Source organism: Boleophthalmus pectinirostris, unplaced genomic scaffold (genome assembly GCF_026225935.1).
Source record: "Boleophthalmus pectinirostris isolate CB_2022bp ecotype Guang Dong unplaced genomic scaffold, ASM2622593v1 HiC_scaffold_4, whole genome shotgun sequence".
Lineage (NCBI taxonomy): Eukaryota > Metazoa > Chordata > Actinopteri > Gobiiformes > Gobiidae > Boleophthalmus > Boleophthalmus pectinirostris.
Window position 1 is genome coordinate 1,003,584 of NW_026571353.1, and position 24,048 is coordinate 1,027,631.

General features: G+C 41.1%; 1 protein-coding gene and 1 pseudogene across 2 annotated transcripts in view; one reads left to right on the forward strand and one right to left on the reverse strand.

Annotated features, from left to right (window-relative positions):
* wdfy3 (WD repeat and FYVE domain containing 3) overlaps positions 1–18,302 on the reverse strand; it is an 80,929-nt gene extending 62,627 nt beyond the window's left edge. For both annotated transcript variants that reach the window (XM_055161714.1, XM_055161713.1), the window contains exons 1-7: positions 18,078–18,302; positions 7,407–7,599; positions 4,345–4,468; positions 4,113–4,222; positions 1,383–1,610; positions 667–859; positions 123–309 (exon numbers count right to left, since the gene is read on the reverse strand). In XM_055161714.1, coding sequence (XP_055017689.1) covers positions 123–309; positions 667–859; positions 1,383–1,610; positions 4,113–4,222; positions 4,345–4,468; positions 7,407–7,599; positions 18,078–18,298 — 1,256 coding nt within the window. In that variant the 5' untranslated portion in view covers positions 18,299–18,302. The remainder of the gene's footprint in view (positions 1–122; positions 310–666; positions 860–1,382; positions 1,611–4,112; positions 4,223–4,344; positions 4,469–7,406; positions 7,600–18,077) is intronic.
* Positions 8,653–8,769, forward strand: LOC129411384 (5S ribosomal RNA; annotated as a pseudogene).
* Positions 18,303–24,048: the final 5,746 nt, after the last annotated feature.

The window sequence follows — 24,048 nt, forward strand, 5'->3', positions numbered from 1 at the left end:
ATGTTCTACAATGTTCTACAATGTTCTACAATGTTCTACAATGTTCTACAATGTTCTACAGTGTTCTACAGTGCTGATGTCACTGAACCACCTATTGTGTACGGTGTGTGCAGGAGACCCACCTGAGCAGGAGGTCGCACAGGAAGGTGTAGCCCTGACACATGCGGAAGTCGTCCAGCAGAGTCTGGGACACGTCACTTGAGTCTTTGAGGAAACACGAGAGACCAGCAAACATCTCCACGATCTCCACTGGGGACAGGTCATCAGACTGCTGCATGTTCTGTACACACGTGGACAGGCACTCCTTCTCTGCACAGGCCAACAGACATGCATGAGTTTGTTAGTTCTTTTATTGTTCCTGCAGTGTATTTGAGTGTGAGCCATAGACTGTGTAAAGAATTGGACTAAGGGAGTGTGACGTCACCCACAGTATTCAGCTACAGTCGAATGGAGCTCAGAAAGCTAGCAGTTACAGGAGGGAATTTGGAATAGGAATTTATTTACAGACAAAATAGCAAAGTAAAAACACCAGGATCATGTAGAGTGGGTTAATACAAACATTTAAAGATAAAAATAACCAGGCTAAACAAACGTAAGTCTCTACTGTGTGTGTGTTCTCATGTTTCGAGACACGCAGCACAGACTGCTGTGTGGGTGGAGACGTACCGTGGATGTACTTGACCACATTGACGCTGAGGCCGTGTCGGGAGATGGTGGTTAGCACCTCCCCTGCACTCCTCCTCCAGGGCAGGTTGTGAGGGGGGCACCAGGAGGTGATGGCACTGAACAGCAACTGCAGGTCGTCCTTCTGAGCCAGCTCCTCGGCCGGGGACACGAACGTGCACAGCTTCACCAGGATCTGACACCACACAAATATTACATGAGATTTAAAAGGTTCTACACTGTGGAAAACTGACTCTTGTGAACTTCAAGTCATGCTGTTACCTGGAGTTGTGCTGAGTAACCCTTTATCATTAGTCTGTCTACAGTTCCAAAGCACACAATGCTTTATTCCACTTTGTGATGACATGAAGCGATACTTTTAAAAGTTAACATATTTTGAGTTTTGTTCAGTAGATTCAGTTCCTGGACTAAAATTATCCAAATGATTCTACTGAAGGCGTAAGGAGTTTAAAAATACAGTGTAGCACTTCCTATATTACCACATGACATCACAAGGTGTGTTTTCTGTTTGAGAGAAGAACAAAGGATTTGCAGGGTTTGTGTGTTAAACATATGAATAAAACAAAACACAGCTCCAGGTCTGTTTGTGATGTGGAAACAACATGATAACATACTGTAGATCAGAAAACCCTCAAGGGCCCTTTAAGTAACAATAAAAACACAGATTTTTCACTAAGACATGAGTCTCTGATCCATACCTGGACAAAGACCTTCTGGAGCAGCACTCTGCGGTCGGCCAGTGGCAGCTCAGAGTGGGTCTGGCTGTGGCCCTGTCCGGGGGTCTTGTCCTGGGGTGGGGGTGGAGGAGGAGGCTGGGGGGCAGTGCCTACGGGAGCCTCCACCATGTTGGGTAAGTCAAAGAACAGGTACAGGCATTTGACCAGCGTGGATGGCACAGACATGGTGGTCATGCAGTCCACGGTTTTCTATGAAAGAAGCAACACACAATTAAGACTGAAGCGACTTATTTTCACACCATGTCAGAGGAGACAGGCTGACTAAACTCTCACAAACCCATAGAAACATTGCAGGCGTTTATGTACAGATGTGTTTACACAGCTTGGTGAAGCAAATCCCAAATGTCTTTGTTGCACATTTGTGACCAATATAATGCTTTACAAAATATGCAGATAGTTAGATTTTGTCACATGGTGTTGCATATACAATATACAATAAAATATAACAATACACTACAAAAAAAAAAACATTGGAAACTCCAGCATGTGCTGCAGGGGACCGTAAAGCTGCGTGCACGGGGCTCTGGAGGTGACGTGGAGCAGCAGAGGCAGACAGCTGACCACCATGTGCTGTGTGAATGACCAGAGGAATGTACACTCAAAAGATGTCTGCTCACAGTGAAAAACACGTCTTACATCATTACATACTGGAGCAGAGACAGTTCAAACTGTAAAAGGTCTGAGACATTAGTGTTTTTCAGCAGACCTGTGTGTGAGAGTAGTGACCAGTCTGTCCCAGCTCAGGACAACTACAGTGGACAGTGGAGTTGTGGAATTCTGGAATGAGTCCAGAATGAGGAGGGATACTGCATTATTGTTACCCCTGGGTCAGTGATATTTTACAATTAGCGAAGGCCGAACTAAATAAAAATGACACAGTAGATTTACAGAGCCATTTCCAGTATGTTTAATTGTATATTTTAGTTTTGAGAATATGCCCCCAAGAACTGTATTTATTTTTTATATACCTGTGTTTGCTAAAGTATAGTACAGCTGTATAATATATAAAATAATGACACAAATTGAAATCTAATAGTAAACAGTTGTGCTTACATTGTTAAATTGCTTTTTATATTTACTTTTATATGTCGCTGACAAGGCTTGTAAAATGATGCCACAGATATTCTGTCTGTTTTGGTTTCGTTTAAAGCCCAACCGATATATCAGTTGGCCCATATTATCGGCCAATATGAGCACCTGGAGGCATATCGGCCATCGGCTGATAGGGGCTGATATTTCACGTGGGCATGTTATACGTCGTTATAAAGTTTAGACTCTCTACATTATGCTCATTTAATCCAATTTACAGATAGATAAATGTCCTAATATGTGTCTCCACATCAGTATTTATCTGCGGAGTCATTTGTCTGTGTGTGTCCGTACTGTCCCTGAACACACCACAGAGTCGCGTCACTCACGTGTGTTTGTTTACACTCGCAGACACAGATCCAAACGTTGAGATTATTTTCTTTTTACGGACAATCGGTTTGAATCTGGATTAAAAGGACATTTATTAGTGCAGACTTGTGATGTGAGGAGGAGCCTGTGTGAGCGGTGAGTGTTGGAAATATGTCGACTTTGAAGCAAGTTTTGGTCATTTGTTATGGGTTAGCTGCTGTAGCTCCCACACATAAACAGGCTGTTTTCTATTGGCCTATAGTAAATTGACTATACTGGCTGTATATTTGTTACTGGACCTGCATTGATATGTAAATGAGCTGTGAATAGACGTGTGAATTATGACATTTGCGCATATAATTAATTACCGCGGAGCGCACGTATTTACGGCTAAAGGCTAATAGTGATTGTTTATTTACTAGTGATGGGTCGGTCGTGAACGAAATGGCTCTTAGAGCCGACTCTTTGAAGCGAACGACGGGAGCCTGATCCTTTTTGGGAGTCGTGTTTTCTCTTTCTCTCTCTTTTTTTCTCTTCACGCCACGTGCAGACTCGTGGTTTGACAGCGGCAGCGGCTGAAAACGAAACTTTGAGAAATCTGCGTGTACATAGGATAAAAAAAAACTTGCATATTTGGCTGTAGTTTAGCATAAAATAAATAAACCAGGACTAATCTTGGGCACGAGATAGAGACCGAGTCCCGACACTCCTGGTTCAGTTTTGGTTTAGTCCTGTTTTACACGTGGTCTAGATCTGTTTTAGTCCTGGTTTAGTCCTTTTTCAGTCCTGGTTTAGACCTGGTTTAGTCCTGATTCAGTCCTGCTTTAAACATGCTTTAGACCTGCTTGCAAAAAAACAATCTGAAGAGCCGCTTGGGAGCCAAAAGAACCAGCAGCTTTTAGTGAGCCAAGCCAAAAGAGCCGGTTCTCTAAAAAGAACTGGACCCATCACTAGTGTCTAGAATGTGATGCAAAAATGCCATTAGTCCAACCTACTGTCTGTAAATATGATGTAAAGAGGCAGAAGAACAATAAATGTTGCCTAAATAAACCCAATTTAAAATCCACCAGAGCCAAACCTAAGTTTTTTAAACAATTCAACATTTACAGTGAATTTTTACATCACTAAACATATCGGCGATTATATCGGCTATCAGCAGCTCCAACTCCCATTATATCGTTTTCATATCGCAAAATCCATATCGGTCGGGCTCTAGTTTCGTTGGCCAAAAACAAATCGAATCAGAGGTGGTCTGGATGCACGTCACATCACTGATATGTAAAGCGTGTATACCTGTCCAGAGGAGGCCAGCAGGTTGATGGTGGTCAGAAGCATCCAGCCCCGACTGGCCTCTTCACTCTGATTGACCTCCAGGAACTGCACAATGGCACGGCTGGCGGCCTCTGCAGGACGGGGAATGAACAGCAGTTAGTGCATGTGCTGACTGTGGTTAGGGGGATGTCTGGGTCAGTGCAGTGCATGCTGACTGTGGTCAGGGGGATTCTGTTATGGTGAAGGCTCTGACCTGTGGACTTATTGGAGGCTCTGCGGCGGATCTCGGTCACCATGAGTCTGGACACCTGTGTGGTGAACTGCAACAGGTCTGAGAACTTGTCCGTCATGCTGCTGTGCGGAGCGTTCCCAAAAACCTGCACCAACAAAGTCTCATCACTCAGGAGGTCAAGAAACAGAGACAACTACAGCTATTCACTTTAACTCAGTCATTCCTCTTCAAATATGAGGGCATTTTTGAAGGACTGTGGAAAGTGCTATTTCAAAGACAGAGGTTTGATATTGAACATAAACCTTCCCACACATGCTGTGTACTTTGTATTTTAAAACTGAGCCTCTGTGATGAACACTCTAGATATTACGTGTTCATAATGGAAAAAATAAATCTGGTGCCATCTTTCCATGTTATACCAAAAAATGAAGCACCTATCAACATAAAATGGACCATTTTAGAAAGACTAGATGTCTGTTTTTAACATATCCAACATTTGTGATGGTGTTCTAGCTTATTTTTGCAAAATTTATTTTTGAAAATGTGGTGTCTGCATACATGCAGAGCATTCACTTTCACTTTCAGAAGCTAAGAAAATACCCTGATTTCATGACACACCACTTAAACTTAACAAAATGCTTTATTTGATTACTCTACTATTGTAAATGATGTCAACTCTTTGAGGAAACCAACAGATGTTTTGGTGTAACAGTCCTGAATTGTATATAAGCATCCTATTGTAGTGCTAGAAACATCTATTTTAGAAATGATGTGTTGTAAAGGTTCCAGCACAAGTCTTCTCTCTGGGAAGCAGAAGAAACTTTTTGCTGGGCCGTCTGGATGCATGAAGTGTATCTGAACATCTTGCAGGGCTTCAGATGTCTCTCTGATGCTTGTTTGCTCTCACGTCAAACAACATGCACACATTACTGATGACTTTAACCCACCACATTGTGTATGATTTTTTAGTTACATAGTTAATAAAAATATATTACCCCTCCCCTCCCTTTTTTGTTGCATCTTTGCACAGGATCGTAACAGACACGTTTCTATTTCTATATTTAAAGACTACATATAAGTTATACATCAAGTATAGTTTATTAAGAATTAAATGAAATATTTTATTGAGTTTAAGTTATGAGTCATGAAATCAGGGTGTTTTCTTATCTTCTGAAAGTGCCTTTATAGTCCATGAATGACGTACATTAATGCGAACACCATATTTTCAAGAATTAATTTTGCAAAAATAAGACAGAACACCATCACAAATGTTCTCAATCTATCACATCTAGTCTTTCTAAAATGGTCAATTTTATGTTGGAGAGTGCTGTCATTTTTGGTATAACGTGGTAAAGATGGCTCCAAATTTATTTCTTCCATTTTTAACACTTAATATCTTGTAGAATGTTCATCACAGAGGTCAGTTTTAAAACACAAAGTACACAGCATGTGTGGGAAGGTGTATGTTCAATATCAAACCTCTGTCTTTAACATTGCACTTTCCACAGTCCTTCAAAGATGCCCTCATATTTGAAGAGTAGAATTTTCAAGCAAATTATAGCCCCTAGAAATCTGTGATAAACCAAAAGCACATAAAAGTTTATATTCTACAAGTACATTTGACAGATTTTAACCTTTGAAAATTTGAAGGACCAACCTTAAATAGTTTTTTAGATACAACAATCTGAAAGTGGCTCCTCGGAAAACTCTGCTCAAAACATGTCAGGGGGGAGTTGACAAAATATTTTTTTATGACAAAACTATAAGGAGTTGGAAGCTAAAATTTGTAACTTTTCATATTGGAAAGTGTGTGAATCTCCTAGAATTTTGTCAGTCAAATCTGAGATGGTCGAGCAGGGCGATTTGGATTTGGTGTGGAATGACCCATGATTGTTATGAGGTAAAAGTTTTCAAATCAAATGTAGCTTTTCCTGATAACAATTGTAATACTGATTTATTCTTAATTACTATTAATAATTATTAATAAACATTGGATATGATGGCCAAATTGTTAATTTATAATTTGGTGTTTGGTTCCAGCAACAATTATCCAATCAGAAAGCAGAACGAGCGTCTTGAGAGTCTCTTGCCAGTCTCTTGGGTTGACAGTTTCAAAGCTGAAATCCAGTTGGTTTAAACCTAAAATGCCTCTCTCTGGTCTGAATGGTCACTAAACCCAGCACCTGCAGCCACTCATGAATGAGTGCTAGTGCAACCTCTGCAGCTTAGTTCATTCTTCAAGTCACCTTTTGGTCATCTTAGTGCAAACTATAGTACATTTGCAGATTTGTGTTCAAAAACATAAAACTGAGTGTGTGCTGCCTCCAGTGGCCTCGGCAACTACTCAGTTACTTGTAATTGTTGAGATTACAAGAGACTGCCCTGATCACAAACAAGTGTTTCTGATAAACACATGGCTGAGTTTGAAGTGTGGATACCCGTTAGACCAGGGGTCTCTAAACTTTTTCCTCTTGTGAGCTACTTTTTTGCAAAACAAAAATGCCAGAGAGCTGCTCATTTTAACAGTTGCTAGAAATGTAGTAAATATAAGAGACATGGCAAGCCATAAATGAGGTACAGTTTAATTCCAATAAAGCATAGCCCATTATCCAGTTATCAGTGCACAAAATTAGGCATCAAAATACAATGGAACTAGATATTACTTAATCAAATTTGAGTTATTCAGCACAATGGTATAATTCAGAAATCTCTTGGAGAACTACTTGGACGGGATGGAGAGCTACTGGTAGCTCCCGAGCTATAGGTTGGAGACCCCTGTGTTAAACCAATCACACTGTTCCTTATACCCACTTACTCTCCCCTTTAGTCCTCCAGACCCTGACCCTCCTCCTTCCTCACTCTCCCCTTTAGTTCTCCAGGTACTCCCCAGTTTCGCAGCTCGATTTCAAATGTGGGTTTGGGCAGAGTTTAGTCCCATTTTAAGTGTAGCTCTTATTGTTGGCATATGCCAGTGGAGTCTAATAGTGTGTTTCTAGAAACATTACACTGAGAAGCAAGTTCTAATCACTCCAATGAAGAACTCTCAGTGAAGTTGTAAGCAGTTGTATTGTTGTTGGACTGACCCGGTTGAAGACGGGCAGCATCATGTAGAGCTTCTCCTCCTGCTCCTTCTGAGTCATGTGGCGCGGCGGGTGGCACAGCTCGGAGAAGAGGCGCCGCAAATGCATGAGGCCCAGAGCGTTGTCCTGAGGGCTGCAGTCGTCCTGCCGGGGCCTGCCCATCATCCGCTTCACCATGTTCATCCTGGCGGCCCACCTGCATGCACACACACACACACACACACACGGTTACACACACATGAAGGGAATGTGGTTTTCAATATTAAATGGCAGTACTTTCTTTTCTGTTCCCATGTGTTTTATATGGGTGTAATCCCTGAGTGCTCCAGGTAGGTTCCATAGTGGTGTGTCTACTAGTCTATGTGCTCTTATATTTGTTCTGATACAGCTCAAGATTATTCTAGATCATTTAGTATCTGTACCTGCTCAAATGAGTATCTAGTTTCAGTCATTTTGACAGTCATGTTCACAGCACAGGGACAGTAGTGCTGAGGTCTGGGCTTGTATTCAGCAGCATTTACACAAGAGCCTCCAGCTGATGATGGAGACCGTTGCTATGGACACGCCACATAGTAACCACCAGGCTGTGCCCTCCCAGGACAGTCACACCACACTGTGCCAGGGAAGCTCTCTGCCAGACACAACGCATACAGGACATCTGGATTATGAAGAGAGGTCAGCTGTTTTTAGTGTAAAACAGAAAAGATGCTTTTCCTTTACTCTCGAGGTGTGAGATGGATGGAAAAGTGGATGGATGAATGATTTGGGAAAAATATCTCACTGCAATTTTTCTGATAAGCATTACAATTGTGAGTAAAGTTGAGATTTCTGTTTTAATAATGTGATTCTGTTCAAAGTTCATGTTTTTAACACATCCAGAAGAACTGACAAAAACACTGAAATATGAACTGACAAACTCATACAAGAATCACATTTCAGAACATGTTTGTACACATCTAAATGACAGGGTTAGCAGCGTTTAAACACAATAAGACACCATGGAGACACCATGAGTCCATCTGACACACAAAGAGGGCATCTGACACACAAACAGGGCATCTGACACACATTTCAGAACACATTCGTACAAATCTAAACTACTAAACTAGGGTTAGCAGCTCTTATGCAGAATAATGCAGGAGATTTTCTTGTTTGTGGAAGAAATTGTAGCACTTCAAAAATTGCAGCCTTTGCAATTTGCTCATTTTTTTTACTTAACTTTTTAAAATTTGAATACAAATAATCTATTAATTGTGGCCATACCAGCTTGTCAAAGCCTGATCCCGTCAGATCTCAGAAGTTAAGCAGGCTGGGTCTGGCTAGTACTTGGATGGGAGACCACTAGGAATTCCAGGTGCCACAGGGGGGCGCCAGTGGCAAAAAACTGTCATTGTGTCCTTAGGCAAGACACTTCACCCACATTGCCTAGTATGAAAGTGGTGTGAGTGTGAGTGATGGTGGTGGTCGGAGGGACCGATGGTGCAGATTGGCAGCCTCGCTTCCGTCAGTCTGCCCCAGGGCAGCTGTGGCTACAGTAGGAGCTCACCACCACTGAGTGTGGAGTGACTGAATAATGAACTGTAAAGCGCTTTGGATATCTTGAAAGGCTCTATATAAATGCTATCAATCAATCTATTAATAAGAAGGACAAAGAAATGCATTATTATTATTATTATTATTATTATATTTAAATTAGGACTACAAGATTAATCTGAATGTAATTGTTCATTTTGAATGGATGCAATTAGCAAATCTTTAAGGGTGCTTTCACACCAACAGTAGTTAGTGCGCACCAACAGGTCCAAAAGCTCTTAGTTCGGTTTGTTTTCATTGGTGTGAAAGCATCAATCGGACTCAAATCCACAGTAGAATTTGTACTTGAATTCGCACCAAATGTGCGCAGTCCCTCTGGTGTGAACGCAAACTTGGGCCCAAACCATAGTCAGAGTCAGTAGCTCCAAACAATCCATTCCAAATGCATCATGGGAAGGGATATGTGTACCTTCTGCATGAAATGACACACTTTACAACTCCAGCGCAATAACAGATTGTTGTCCAGATGCAGCCGCGTGTGTGTGTGTGTATGTGTGTGCCTGTGCGTGTGTGTGTCTGTCCACCCGTGATAATTCCGCCATTTATGGACCGATTGTCACCAAACTTAGTACGTGGGTCAAGCCCCTGTGCCCGATGCCGCAAAAAAAAAGTTTGGTGATGATCCGAGGTCATTTGAGGTCACACGGGTCAATTGAAAGGTCACACCATTATAAAGGATAAGCAATTTCTGCAATTTATGAACCATCTGCGGCCTAAAATATTCACCAAATCATCACACAAGCCCCCACCGACTGCTCATGAGGGACCAGGTTGCTACCTGTGAAAGCGCTTGTTTTAGGCTATTAACTAACCAAATCATTTTATGGCCATAGGCAATCGCCTATTCAATTGATTCAACTTCAAAAATGTCCCGCTTTTAGCCTAGTGTGAGAAATGCTACAGTCGGACTAGATCCAAACCCAGTCTCCTGAACCAGCGGGAGCAGCTCTGGTTCAGGTCGGGCTCAGATGAGCTGGAGCGGGGAGTGATGTTAGGTACCTCTCCCTGAGAAGCATTTTCCCTGGGAAGAACCAAGAGCACAGAGGATGAACCACTCAGAACAACATATATTGAACCAAACTGGATTCACGTTTCTGTCCAGATGTTTTGCACCACCTCCAAACCAGATGCGGCCCTCGAGCACAGAGGACAGGAGCAGCCTGCCTGGACCTGTAGCTCATTCTAGCTTTGCCCGCACAGAACTGCTCCGACCCAGTCCACTGCGCACTCACTCACTCACCACCGTCTGGAACCAGCACATGGAGGACGGAGTCTCCGGACCTATCTGACCAACCAGCTCGGAAAACAGCACAAGACCAAGGAGCGGACCCCAGCCCCGTCCTGAAGGGCTGTGTGCTACAGTGAGTGCTCCTGTGTCTTTAGCGCTATTACCTCAACTCAGTGCTTCTGCTCTAGGCTGATGTGATTTGTGCACAAAGGTCTAGGCTACATGCTGCTGTTTTATGAGTTCATGATGATAAGTAGAGATGAGGACCCTGGTCTTAACAGAGAACATCGGTGTTGTTAATTGGAGGTATCGCTGTTCTCCCGGGAAACAGAGGCACGTCAGTCGGACCAATTTTGGTTCGTTTGCAGGTGTGAACGTGGACCACAATGGAGTCTAGATGCTACATAATAAGAATTTTATTGCCTGGTGTGGACCAAATAATCAAACTGAAAACATCCTAAGACTGTTATTTTTTAAAAGAAAGAGCCATTACACATTTAGCATGGCACACAAACTATTACACAATCCCTTCATGGCCTTCAAGTCCAGCTCCTCATGCACACTTCCAAACAGCCTCAAAGTGACCTTAATATGGCACTCTTCACTATGTGGTCCCGTGGTCCCAGAGCCTCTGTAGTTGAGTTATAGGCCTTCCTCCAGTCTTAAACATCTAACCCTGTACTTTCGATCTGTACTAACATGTTCTGAAACATGATTCTTGTATTAGTTTGTCACTTCAGATTTCAGTCTTTTTGTGACTTCTCCCCTAGTGTTCAAAATCAAAATCTAATCTTGATACTTGTCAGAATAACCACAATTAGATCTTTTCCCCAAACTGTGCAGCCCTACATGACGTCACTGGAAATAAATGAATACAAGAATAAATGCTGAAATGTTTTCACTAAATGTGTGTGACTGAACACTTGCATATATTCTTATAAAGCTTGTTTATGCATTTTGCATTAATGTATTCATTTACACGTTGCTACATTTATGTTTTACACATTTTATTTATTTTTACATATATTATTTCTACATTTATTTCTGACATTTATTTTTTTCCTCAAGAATGTTTTTATGCATTTATTTAAGTTAATGCATCTGATATAAAAGTGTATTGAACAGATACATATGTACTCTAGTTTATGAAACTGTTGACCTTTTTTCTGTACCATTTTTGGTTCTAAAGTTCCATACGTTTTAAACAGACCATGTATGAAACATGGAACAAAAATTATTTCCCAAATTTCAAAGACCTGCAAATCATGTAAATAAATGGATGTATTTCATCATATCTTGTGTTATTCCATCTTTGAACTGTTGATGAAGGTACATGATTTAAAAAAAAAATAAAAAAATTAAATGCTAAAAATTTGCTTGGAAGGACTGACATATTTTATAGAAATAGTTTCCTTTCATTTTGAAGTAATATTAAAGTATTCGGAAGAAAAAAGTTGACAAATGATGTAAAATCCTGCACCTTCTACTTGTTTGCACAATTTTCCCTCCGTTACCATGACCTTTCTTAATAAAAAATCTCATGACTCAAAAAGTAAGAGGTTTTTCAACCTAATCTTGTACCATATGGTAGAAAACTATATGAAGTAAATATTCAAACCAGTTTGTTTAGGAAGTGAGAACCACTAGTTATCACTGTTTGTACTTATTTCCCAAAAAGTGCTGCATATTTCATTCCCTCCGTTACCAACATGAGTTTTTAAATTTTTTTGTCAACAACTTGAAAGAATATCACAGGTTTAACTTGACCCTGTTGGAGTGTAACTCTTTCCTACATTCTGATACTCCCTCTTGTTTCTGAATAAGAGACATTTGAATGTCAAAAATCTGCCCCTGTTTCCCTCCGTTACCACTTGACCAGACCCTGATATTTATCTGCACATTTATTTCCATATTTCTGTGCTGTTTTTATTCATGTGCGTTACATGATGTCTGGTCCGCCATACAGCCCTGTTTCAATAGAGTTTCATGATTATTTGGGTCATGTCTTGTCTTGAAGCTTGGGAGGCCGGTCCTGCTGCTTCCTGCTCTAATGACACCTTTGGCAGTTTACAGGTCACAAAATGAGCCATATTCCTCCTCCATGTTAACTAGTGCTTTTGGAGACTGGACTCTACAGTCCCTGACAAAAGTCTTGTCGCTTATCCATTTTGTAGAAACAAAAGCTTATAACCTGACTTTAAATTAATCGATTGGTTTTAGAAATGTCTCATATGAAGCTAAAACCCTCCCAAATTATGCTCAATATACTAAAATAAATTTGCTTCACTGAAGAAAGATTGATCATTTAATGAACACAGAAAGGTCAGATTTTGGCAAGACAAAAGTCTTGTGGCCTTGTCATATGATGCACCCAATCCTAGATTACAGCCTCACCTGTGATCAGTTACTGATCAATCAATTAGTGGGTGTGTATAAAAAGAACCCCAGCACACCAGACCTTCACATCAACTGCAACTTGACCTCTGACAACATGCCTAAGATCCACCCTGAGACCAAAGCGTTAATTATCAAGAGGCTGAAGACCAGATCCACTGCTGAGGTGGTGACACCTTCAATGTGTCTCAGCGTCAAGTACAAAGAATAAGAAAAAGATCTGAAATGACTGGAGATGTTTTTGACAAGCCCAGGTCCGGCAGACGCCGCAAGACAACTGCTCAGGAGGACCGTTTGTTGATTAGAAAATCCAAGGCCAGCCCCTTTTCCACTGCAGCAGACTCCACCAGGCCTGGGCACCTCAAGTCCCTGTGTCAACCACAACAGTTTGTAGAATTGTCTTGAAATGGCCTCCATGATCGAATCAGTGCACAGAAACCAGCACTAAACAAAAGGCAATTAAAAAACCGTGTGGCATTTGCCAAGGCCCACAGCCTGCTAAAAGGATGGACACTGGAAAAGTGGCAGAAGGTGGATTTCTCAGATGAATCCTCGGTTGAATTACATCACAGCCGCCGCAAATATTGCAGGAGACCTACTGGAGCCACATGGATCCAAGATTCACCCAGAAAACAGTTAAGTTTGGTGGCGGAAAAGTCATGGTCTGTGGTTCCATCCAGTCTGGGGGTGTGCGAGACATTTGCAGGGTGGAAGGCAAATATCAATAACCTAAAATATCAAGAAGTATTAGCTCCTCTTACATTCCCAACTAGGGATGGGCATTCGATGAAATTTTCTTAATCGATCGTCGGAAGAATTAACGATCGATTATCGATTAATCATTAACGTTTTTATATTAAAATGATCATTATTATTATTACTATCTGCACTAATCTGCATAAATAAATTCAACTTTACGACATATAAACCGTAATGACTCAAGAGCCACATCAATCCGTTTGAGATTATAATGTGTTTAATTCATTTTTGCGCAACCCTCACAGAAACGAAACTTAAAATCGCATCGCTAATTTGCATAAACTCAGCGAAGATAAAACAACAGCTCTTGTGTCGCTGATGCGGTCAATTTCTGTCGGATTAAAAAACATGACTCAGTGGAATACAGGTTAGTGTGACCAGATTTGCGTTTGTCAAAACCAGGACACCGTATGGGGGGAGGGAGGTGGGGACTCGTCATCGACATTGCGCGACTCTCACCTGGTAAAGCTTTTTCCCACTGGACACTGAAACATATGTTCTTGCTTTGTACACTGTGCACATGGACTCACACTTGTCCCGAACGCAACGGAAAGCGTGGAATTTCTTGTACAAATCATCGTTAAATACGCATTTGTGCTTCGATACGCTGCAGACTGACCGACTGTTTGTGTTTGCTCGCTCCTTCTGATGCAGAGAGCCACATGTACAGACCCCTGTTTGGTCACGCTACGCACAGCAACCTACATTCGGTTTGTCGATTAAAATTAACGTAATCGATGAAATTCTTAATGATCAATTATCGATTAATCGATTAATCATGCCCATCCCTATTCCCAACCATAAAAGGGGTCAAATTTTGCAGCAGGATGGTGCTCCATCACATACTTCTATCTCTACATCAAAGTTTCTCAAGGCGAAGAAGATTAAGGTGCTCCAGGACTGGCCAGCCCAGTCACCAGACATGAACATCATTGAGCATGTCTGGGGTAGAATGAAAGAGGAAGCATGGAAGACAAAACCAAAGAATCTTGATGAACTCTGGGAGGCATGTAAGACGCTTTCTTTGCTATTCCTGATGACTTCATCAACAAATTGTATGAATCATTGTCGAACCGCATGGATGCAGTCCTTCAAGCTCATGGACATCATACAAGATATTAAATATGGATCTCACAGCACCACTACTTCATTCACTGATGTTATGCAACATATTTTTGTATTTGAAGTAAATTATTTGTTCAATTTTCTGTAGGCGACAAAACTTTTGTCTTGCCAAAATCTGACCTTTCTGTGTTCATTAAATGATCAATCTTTCTTCAGTGAAGCTAATTTGTTTTAGGTTATTGAGCATAATTTGGGAGGGTTTTAGCTTCATATGAGACATTTATAAAACCAATCGATTAATTTAAAGTCAGGTTATAAGCTTTTGTTTCTACAAAATGGATAATCGACAAGACTTTTGTCAGGGACTGTACACTACAAAGGAGTCTGTGAGAAGATCCCAAACAGAAGCAGTCTCAGCTCAAACTCTCCAGATCAAATTCAGGCTACTCACTGTGCTGTTGACAAAAGCTTCTACTGGAACGACTACTTAAAACGCATATGGCAGGTTTTCATGTTTGTCTAATTCTGACTTGGTTTGGTGGGATAGGGCCTGTGGTAAAACTGATACATACTGACAATAGTTCAGTGGGACTTTGTGGAAAGAAAAGTTGAGAAGAAAAGTAGAAAAATACAGGAAGTAGCACTGAGCTGTAAAACAGAATCCCTCTGCTTATGTCATCATTTACTGACAGTTTAAACCTTCAGTAACTGGTCCTATATGACGTAAACATGACTCTTGTGAGCTTCAAGACGTGTTATAATGTTGTTATCTCCTCATTCAAGCATGTTTCTCTCAAAACTCACTCAAAATGCTCTGGTCCACCTTGTGATGTCATGTAGTGGTAGTTTTCAAGTGAGCAGCTATCTTTACCTTTTGTTCAGGAGAGAATGGTAACTGCAGGGCTGAAATTATCCAAATGATTCTAGTGAAATGTGTGTGTAGTTTAGAAACACAGTGGAGCTCTTCCTGTATCAACACATGACATCACAAGGTGGAACAAAGTGTTTTCAGTTTGAGTGAAGAACAGAAGGACAGAACTCAGCCTGAATATGCAGGTTTATGTGTGAATGAAACAATACCACTGACTTCTAGTCAAACATGATACATTTGTTTGCAGTTACTGTCACTGAATGTATGTCCCAAGTTAGACAAAATATTGTGTCTTTTTTATGATAATATAGAAATCCAACATGCTACAAAACAGTGTAACAGTGACAGAATCAGCCCACTGTAATCTCCTGGTTTTGTTTCTTTGCAGATGAAATGTCTCATATTTGAAAACAGAAACAGCAAACTCAATAATGTTATTGAGTAATTATCATATGAGGAGCATGTGTACAGAGTTTCACAATCTTGTCACAAGCTCCCAGACAAAGGACTATGGTACAGTGTGCCGGTACAACGCCGCATCCAACTGTCATTTCAGAAGTCCTCTAGTCAAACCATTGTTTCTATCATGAAATAAGACTTTTCAAAACATTGATCCAAATGAAGGTTGACATAAAGCTATGACATAAATGACATATGATTGACAAAATGCATTTTGGATGCAAATGCAATGTCAGCTCCCACAGTTTTCTAATGCAGAAGTCAGTTTCTTTTATTACGTCGTTTTAGATCAGTATTAGGATTTAAAATGTTTAAATGATAACACAATGATCTACAGGGGTCATACATTATATCTTATATGTGTTTTAGAGTCTGTATCCTAATTATCGCAGCTCTACTGTTAACAGTGTTTCAATATTTTGAGCCAAATGTCAAGCTTAAATCATCACAATCATATCAGGCTGTTTTCTCATCTCTGTTCTAATGTCGTTTCCTTATCACAAACAGACATGGACTAGTGTTTTGTTCCATTCACACATGTTTAACACGCAAACCCTGCAAAATAAGGCTGAGTTCTTCTCTCAAACTGAAAACACTCAGTTCCACCTTGTGATGTTATGTGGCAAAACAGGATGTATTCCACTGTGTTTTTAAACTCCACTTTCACTAGAATCATTTGGATAATTTCAGCCCTGGAAATGTCAGTCTCTACTGAACTAAAGATAAAAGGAGCTGTTTACTTGAAAACTACAGCTTCATGACATCACAAGGTGGAACAGAGCATTTTGAGCTCTGGAGATGTAGACAGACCAATAACAAAGGGTTACAAATGTGTGAATGAAAAAAAAAAAACACAGCAGCAAGTATGTTTTTAAGGAGGGAACATTATAATATGGCTTAAAGCTCACAAGAGCCCATTTTCTGTGTAAAGGACTTTTAAGTCTTGAACGATCTTTTCCTTGATTGAAAAGGAGGTGAGCTGTGTTCTGTGTGAGCAGAGGTCACACCGTCTGTCTGGGCCACACTGAAACACAGGACTAAGCTAAAAGCACACAGCCGCTTCCCTTCACTGGCTTCCTGTAGAATTAGGAAATCACTTTAGAATGTTCAGTCTGGCAAAACTATTGAAAATCCATAGTAAAACTTCTCGTACAAAACTCGTATAAGCTATTACTGATACAAAAAGTCTCATTGACAGGACAGAAATGAACCTTTCCTGAATGTGTTTAGATGATGTTGAGCTGCATCAGAACAAGTATAAAAGCACACAGACTAGTACACACACATAGACCAACATGAACCTACTGCACCACTGAGATTACACACTTATAAGACACATGGGAAGAGAAAAGAAAGAACTTCCATTTAATGTTGAAAATCACATTCTATTGTCTAATAAAGAGTGTTTTTTATAATCATCGTGGTATTGGAATAAGACTATTTCTTAGTATTGAAATTGAGTTTGAAATGTTAGTATCGTGACAACACCACTGAAGGCCCATCCTCGCCCAGTCCGGGTAACAGGCTGTGTCCTGGGTCCTCTGGGGTCACTACAGAAGAGTCACAGCAAGAATTATCCACACCTAGACTACACGATATTCAAATCTCCTCAAACACAGGTCACACTGCCAGGATACTGGCAGTGAACCTCTCCCAATCTGAGCGGGTTTACTCCAGCCTGTTGGCACGAAGCCCCCTGTGGAGGAGCCCCCTGTGGAGAAGCCCCGGTGGAGGGGCCCCGTGCGGATGAGGCCGGGCCTGCGGCACGGTGCCACCACAGGGAGGATGCTCCAGACCTTAGGCGCAGACACCAGGAGCCAGAGCGGACCTGGGGCCCGCCAGCCCGTCACTTTGGTCCGGAGCAAAGCTCCGTGTGACTGGAGCACAGCGTATTAGACACGGGTGACTAAGCAAAGGTGCATCATCACCTTCAGTTATCAGCGGGCACCGCTCCCCCTGCCCCGGTGCCAGGTCAGAATCAGCGGCACAGCTCAGTCCCAGTGTTTCGTGCTCAGAATACCGCCACAGAGCCGTTCTGGGAGGTTAGCCTCCGCTAGCCCGTCCGCCCAGCTGATCCCAACAACTGTCAGGCTAAAAGCGGCGCTCCTCAGGAGCTCGGCCCTCCGCTCACCGGGCCTCAGCCTCGGGGATGAGCGCACGGTTAGTGTCCGTGTGCCCGTCACGGCTGACATGGCAAAGGCTCGGAGCTGCGCTGAGGCGACAGAACCGTGAGCAAAGATGCGCATTCCTGGTGCTAGCCCTGCTAGGCGCTAGCTGCTCTCAGCCTGCGCGGCGCGTCACTCACCAGTGTGCGGTCACAGCAGACGCTTGTGGTTCGGTGGACAGTATGACGCTCCGGAGGGTAACACGAGTTGATGCGAGGCGCTGTGAGAATATCCATATGTCACCACCAAATCTGCAGTATCCTCGCGTCCACTGCCTGTTTTTCTGGGTCTGTGCCGGTGGCCATTTTTCCTCTACATCCAAACGTAACGCAGGGCCGCTGTGGAGCAGCCTCCCTCCCATACAGTCTGTGCGCTCTCCGCACACCGCACTGCTCCTGCCCGGGACAGCGCTGACACCTGCAGGACACCCGCGGTACAGCCCCGTGTGTGGGCCTGTGTCACACGTCCATATCCAGTGAAAGCGTAGGATGACATGAATGAATGAAATGTCCCCAAACTGTTTTAAAAATCACCCCCAGAGATACAGGTCCAACTGGATTCTAACTGGAACAGTTCTACCTGCATTATCATTTAAAGGGCCCATTACACTAGTTTCTGTTCTAGTTTCCTCCTCACAAACACCTGGACTTGTGTTTTGTTTTATTCACATGTTTAACACACAAATCTACATATTTGGGATGAGCACTTCACCCGTGTATAAAGAAACTGCAGTAGATCAGAGAGTATGATGTGCAATATAGGCAATATTTATTATCACATGTATCATGATAATATCGTGTCATTAGATGTGTATCGTATCAAATCGCCCTAGTGTTTATATGAATGTTGTGACCAGTCTGTAACACTGTTGTGAAAAATGTTATATCTTGGGATACACACAGAGAGAAGTCCAAAGGTGTACTCAAGCAGACTAAGAGTAATGTTACTTCAAAATAATAACACTAAAATACTCAGTTGACTCAAATAAGAGTACAACATCATTTGGGAAAACTAGAGTAACTGTCGGTGTGTGTCATCTGATTTATAATGTGAAGTGAATTACAAACCCTGTAATACTGCACTAAATCTACTGTTTTCAGAGGACAGACACAAAAAGGAGACAAACTACATCATATGTGAAGGAGCTGCAAGAAACACAAATGTTCAAATCATTTCATATTGTCACAAAAAAGCTTTTGTCACTTCAGGCTTACTCACAGAGGGAAGAGGAGGCACAGCTTTTACTCAAGTAAGAGTATTATTATTTCAATTAAAATATTACACGTAAGAGTAAAAGTATGCTGCTAGAAAAATATTATTTCTTTCAAAAGTTACTCAAGTAGGTAACACTGAGTAAATGTAACAGAGTACTACCCACCTCTGGATACAAATCACAAAAGATTGCCATGAAAGAGAAAAAAGTATTTTTACCCAAAATCATGAATGAAACTGATGGTTTCAAAAGAGTTATTTCTGTTTGGGGTTGGACCCTGCAGAGTTGTGTCTCCTGCTTTGACACTAGAGGTCAGCGAGGCTACATGTAAACAAGTCAATAAACTTATTCTAGACTTCAGGCTATATGAAAAATCAGCACATAAAGATAAAAATACTCACCAACTCCATTTACCGCTGTTCAATTTGCCCTAACATGTATCTAATGTAGCTTTTGTTCAAGCCACAGTCTGCAACTTTTTAGCCCAAAAATGCAGACCTACTGACATAAAAGCATGTGTTTTCATTGTGCTTGTCTTCTACTGAACTAACATTTTTATAAAAACATGCCTTCCTCCTGTGAGCCGGCTTGCACACAAACCTGACTCTTATTTGACCAGGAGAGCCTCCGCTTGTTTCCATGGAAATATTGTTTCTTTGGCTGTAATATTTCACAATATGGCATAAAACATATTTATCACCAGTAAAATGTTGTGAAGTATGGTTTTCATTTTCTGATTCTATGGAATCATGCAGGTGAGGAGCAACCTCCAGAAAAGTTGCATACTGTATCTTTAAAGGTCCTATAAATCTCAAAGTGGACTCTGGTGAGTTTTTATTCTAGTTCTGGAACAGTCTTCCATTTTCAATAAGAGAGGCTCCAACACTGGCCACTTTCAAATGCCCCTGGAACAGTGACTAAAGGAAAACTAGACTTGTGGACATGTTTAGGATAGAACTGTCACTTGTCACTTATTGTATACTTGTTACTCTTCTCTCTTCTGTTATATTTGTGGTGTCATCTGCCCAGGGACTACAGATGGAAATGAGCATTTTTGCTATAATCTGTCATATTTTAAAAAAACAAAATGGTTCAAATAGTTTGAATTGAAAATAGGCGACTAAACAGTGTGTCGCTCATTTAATCAGTTTGCATTTTTGTCAAAAAATGGTTTTACAGAAATGTCTTAGACCTCCTCCTCGTCCTCCAGCAGCAGACACTGGCACTCCAGTCTCCTGTGGGGGGACACGAGTCCTTACTGAACCAGGACTAAATTAAACTAAACCAGACAGATGTTCGAAAACCCAGAGCAAAAAGCCTGTCCGTACGCTTTTAAGTTTAGGAAATCATTACTAACACAACTGTAAACGTAAAGTATGGCCATAACCCACAAAACTGTCAAATAAGTTTGTTTTTAACTGCATGAACCTTGGAGCTCTGAGCAAAAACTTTGGTTAGTAATCTGCAGCTAACACGAGGAAAAGTCTGCTCAAACTTTTGTATTTGAACAGATTTCCATCAAACACTAATAATGTTTTTACTGTGAGGGGAAAACAAACCCACAGAGAGTTTTAATGAAGCTACGAGGACGAAACAAGCACATTTTCATGAAAGGGACTAAACACTTGACCAGTATAGCTCAGAGGTAATAGTCAGGGAGCCAAAGTCTCAAAATCTCAATAACATGGGTTGAGCCTGTCAACTGACAACATGGTCTGCCATCCTTTTTTTTGTTTTGTTTTTTGTTTTAACTTTGACCCTAAGAACCAATGATTGAAGGGTCTACTCTGCTAGAAATATCATGAAAAAAAATTGTGGCCATTTTAGTGTATGTAGCCTTCATTTTTTTGATAGAAAATTTTGAAAAATTAAAAATTTCCTGAAATCTTCAGTGGGTTGGGTAAGTTGTCAATCAATGTATTTCACATGCAAAGAACAAAAAACACGTGGTGACAACATTCAGTGAAAAACATAATTGTTAAAGCACATTTCTACATGATTTTGGCTCAATTTAATGCAAAAAATAAGGCGTTTTCTCACTTTTTTTCCCAATATGTTCATGTTTACCTCAATAGCAATCAACTATTCCCTCAAGTTCTGACATCAGCCAATATGCCATTCTTTTCACCAAACAGTAGACTCATCAAATATCCAAAAGGCACACTGAATATTTAGCATGGTTATTAATGTCCACATTATTAAACATCATGTCCTAGGGATCTTTTTCATTTCAACATAACTCTGTTCTCCCAATAGAAACATAATACAACAAAATGACTTTATTATGTCATTATTTTATTGCCTCAGATGACAACTATTACAACTTTAACAGAACAAAATAATTTAAGATTAAACTTAATTTGCTGGGCAGATTGACTGAACCATGTGTGCCCGTTTACACACAGCCAACTGCTACAGAGCTCAGCGAAGGTGTAACAGGAAGGCATGTTCAGCTGGTGGAACGCAACACTTGTCTCCTTCGAGGCTCACAAAGAGATGGGCTCGTAGTGCATCTAGAGAACCACCAAAGTCACTCCTGTCATAGAGTGACACGGGGTATTGCTGTGCTGCTGTTATAACCTCTTCCTGAACATCCAGGCTTTCCTCAGGGTCACCGTACCTGCACAGTGGCAGAAGGTCTGTCTGGTGTTTATTGGCAGAGGACATTAAACCCGCCTTTAGGTCCGCCTATTACATCTGTGTCAGTTTAAACCACTACAGCCCGTTTGTGGTGCATAATTTGTACTGAGTATGTAATGTGAGCAAACATCCTGGTATCTGCCTCCTCATGTTTCTCACACGAAAGTTGTAGAAGCTCAAGCTGACAGTTTACTGACAAGAGATCAAGATCACAAAAGATTTCACCAAGAATAACTTTCTGTGAGATGAAGTTAAGGAGTAGCAGGAGCAGAACCTACTCTTTTTGACAAATGTTCCAGTCAGATTGAATTGTTGTCAAGGCTATTTAGTCATTTCAGCATAGCTGTCTTTGCTGTTTATTTTATTTTTAGATGAAAGTGGCAACAATCTGACCAATGGGATCATGGATGTAGCATGAATGTAAAAGATGTATGTTTACCTTATTTTATTGTATGATATTATTAAAGACCAAATCTTTAAATACACAAATGATGAAAATAAATAACATGAAAAAGGACAAAAATTGTTGAAAGGACAAGATCACAGATGTATGTGGTCCAGATGGGATTGCTTCGCAGGATGGCTAGGTGTTCTATTAGAGATGGCCGCCCTCTCTAACCTGCCAGCAACATTCATTCTTGAGATGTTTGTGAATTCAGAAACTCACAAGAATCGATCCCACTCCCACTGTTGCAACTGGACCACCACTGGTCAAAGCAGTGTGGCAACACCAACGAGTGTACTTCCTTGAATAAAACCACTGTGGTCTGTTTACCACACACCACAGACACACGTGCATGTCACCAGAGCTGGCTTCTCCTTTTCTCATTCGGATTTACTTGCAGCCCTTCTTTCTTGAATTCTGCAAATCACTATAAGTCTGGTCGTCGTGTTACTGTACATCACACTGGATATTGAGTCAGCATTAATATTCTCACCAAATCATTTTTTGTTGGTCAATTTTAGTGCAAATAGGTAATTGTGCACCTTTGTGGCCTTTTATAACCACTGCAACTACTTGTAGTTGGTGACATCACACAACACTGCCCTGACTACATCCAGGTGTTTCTGATTTCACCTGGCTGCTGGGGTGGAGTTTGAAGTGTGGATACCTGTTAGACCAATCACACTGTTCCTTAAACGTCCAGATCTCCCCTTCGCCAATTTCCCCTTTGGTCTTCCAGACTCCACCCCTCCTCCTCCTCATTCTCCCCTGCAGTCCTTCAGGTGCTGCCCACTTTAGCTAACCTGACCCACACCAGACTGATATGTGGAGCGCTCTGAACTGAGTTCTTCACATTATCAGTCTGGAACAGCTCTCGCTGAAAGCCACTGGAAAACACTGTGAATGTCATGAAGACTGGTCAAAACATCAGAGGAACAAGAAAAAAATTGAATCTTTGTTACATTCAGTTGAAAGAAAAGCACAGACATCTTCCCTGTCCACTGTTAGGTGTGTTCTATCAAAAATGACTAGAATCAATCCATTTAAATCACAAAAAATGTATTCCCTTTCCAGTACAATTCTAATACAGAGCTCTGGGTCAAATCGCTGCCCCTGACGGCCGACAGCTACACAGGATTTACATCAGACACCTATGTTTCTCTCAACCCAGACATATAAAACAACAGTATAATATGCAAATAATATGTTCACGCAGGTTCACGCCTTGGATCCTCCTTCAAGCATCTCTGCATTTCTTCTCTGTGAGCAGGTGACAACCCCACTCTGTACATCACCACCAGGTCTTGTTTAGATAACACCAGCCTGGGTTATCTAAGCAGGTTTACCTCTGCAAAGGACTGTCCCTAACAGCTCATCTGTTTTCTGTTATTTAGGACACACAGAGTATTACCTTTAAACATTAAACAATGTTCAACTCAATGTATAACTTCATTAAACAATATCCAAATCAATATTATAAATTCAATGTTTGATATGCACATGTGGTGCACTGAAGAAACGTCACCACTTGATACAACTTTCACCACAAAGGCAAAAGCTTTTACCTTCTGCATGTTTTTCACAAACTAAATAGTCTACATTGATGCTTAAATAGGCTAAATCTGTCATCTGTTCATCTGTCAGCACCGCCATTTTTGTTTTGGTTCATTTGGTGCTTTGCCTTCTGCACAAACGTCAAAACTGCTCTGCACTTGCTCAAATAAATTATGCAATGCTTCATATAAATGTGTCTACTTTACTGGTCATGTACATAAAAACAGTTTGGGTTCCACTGAATTCCAAGATCCACGTT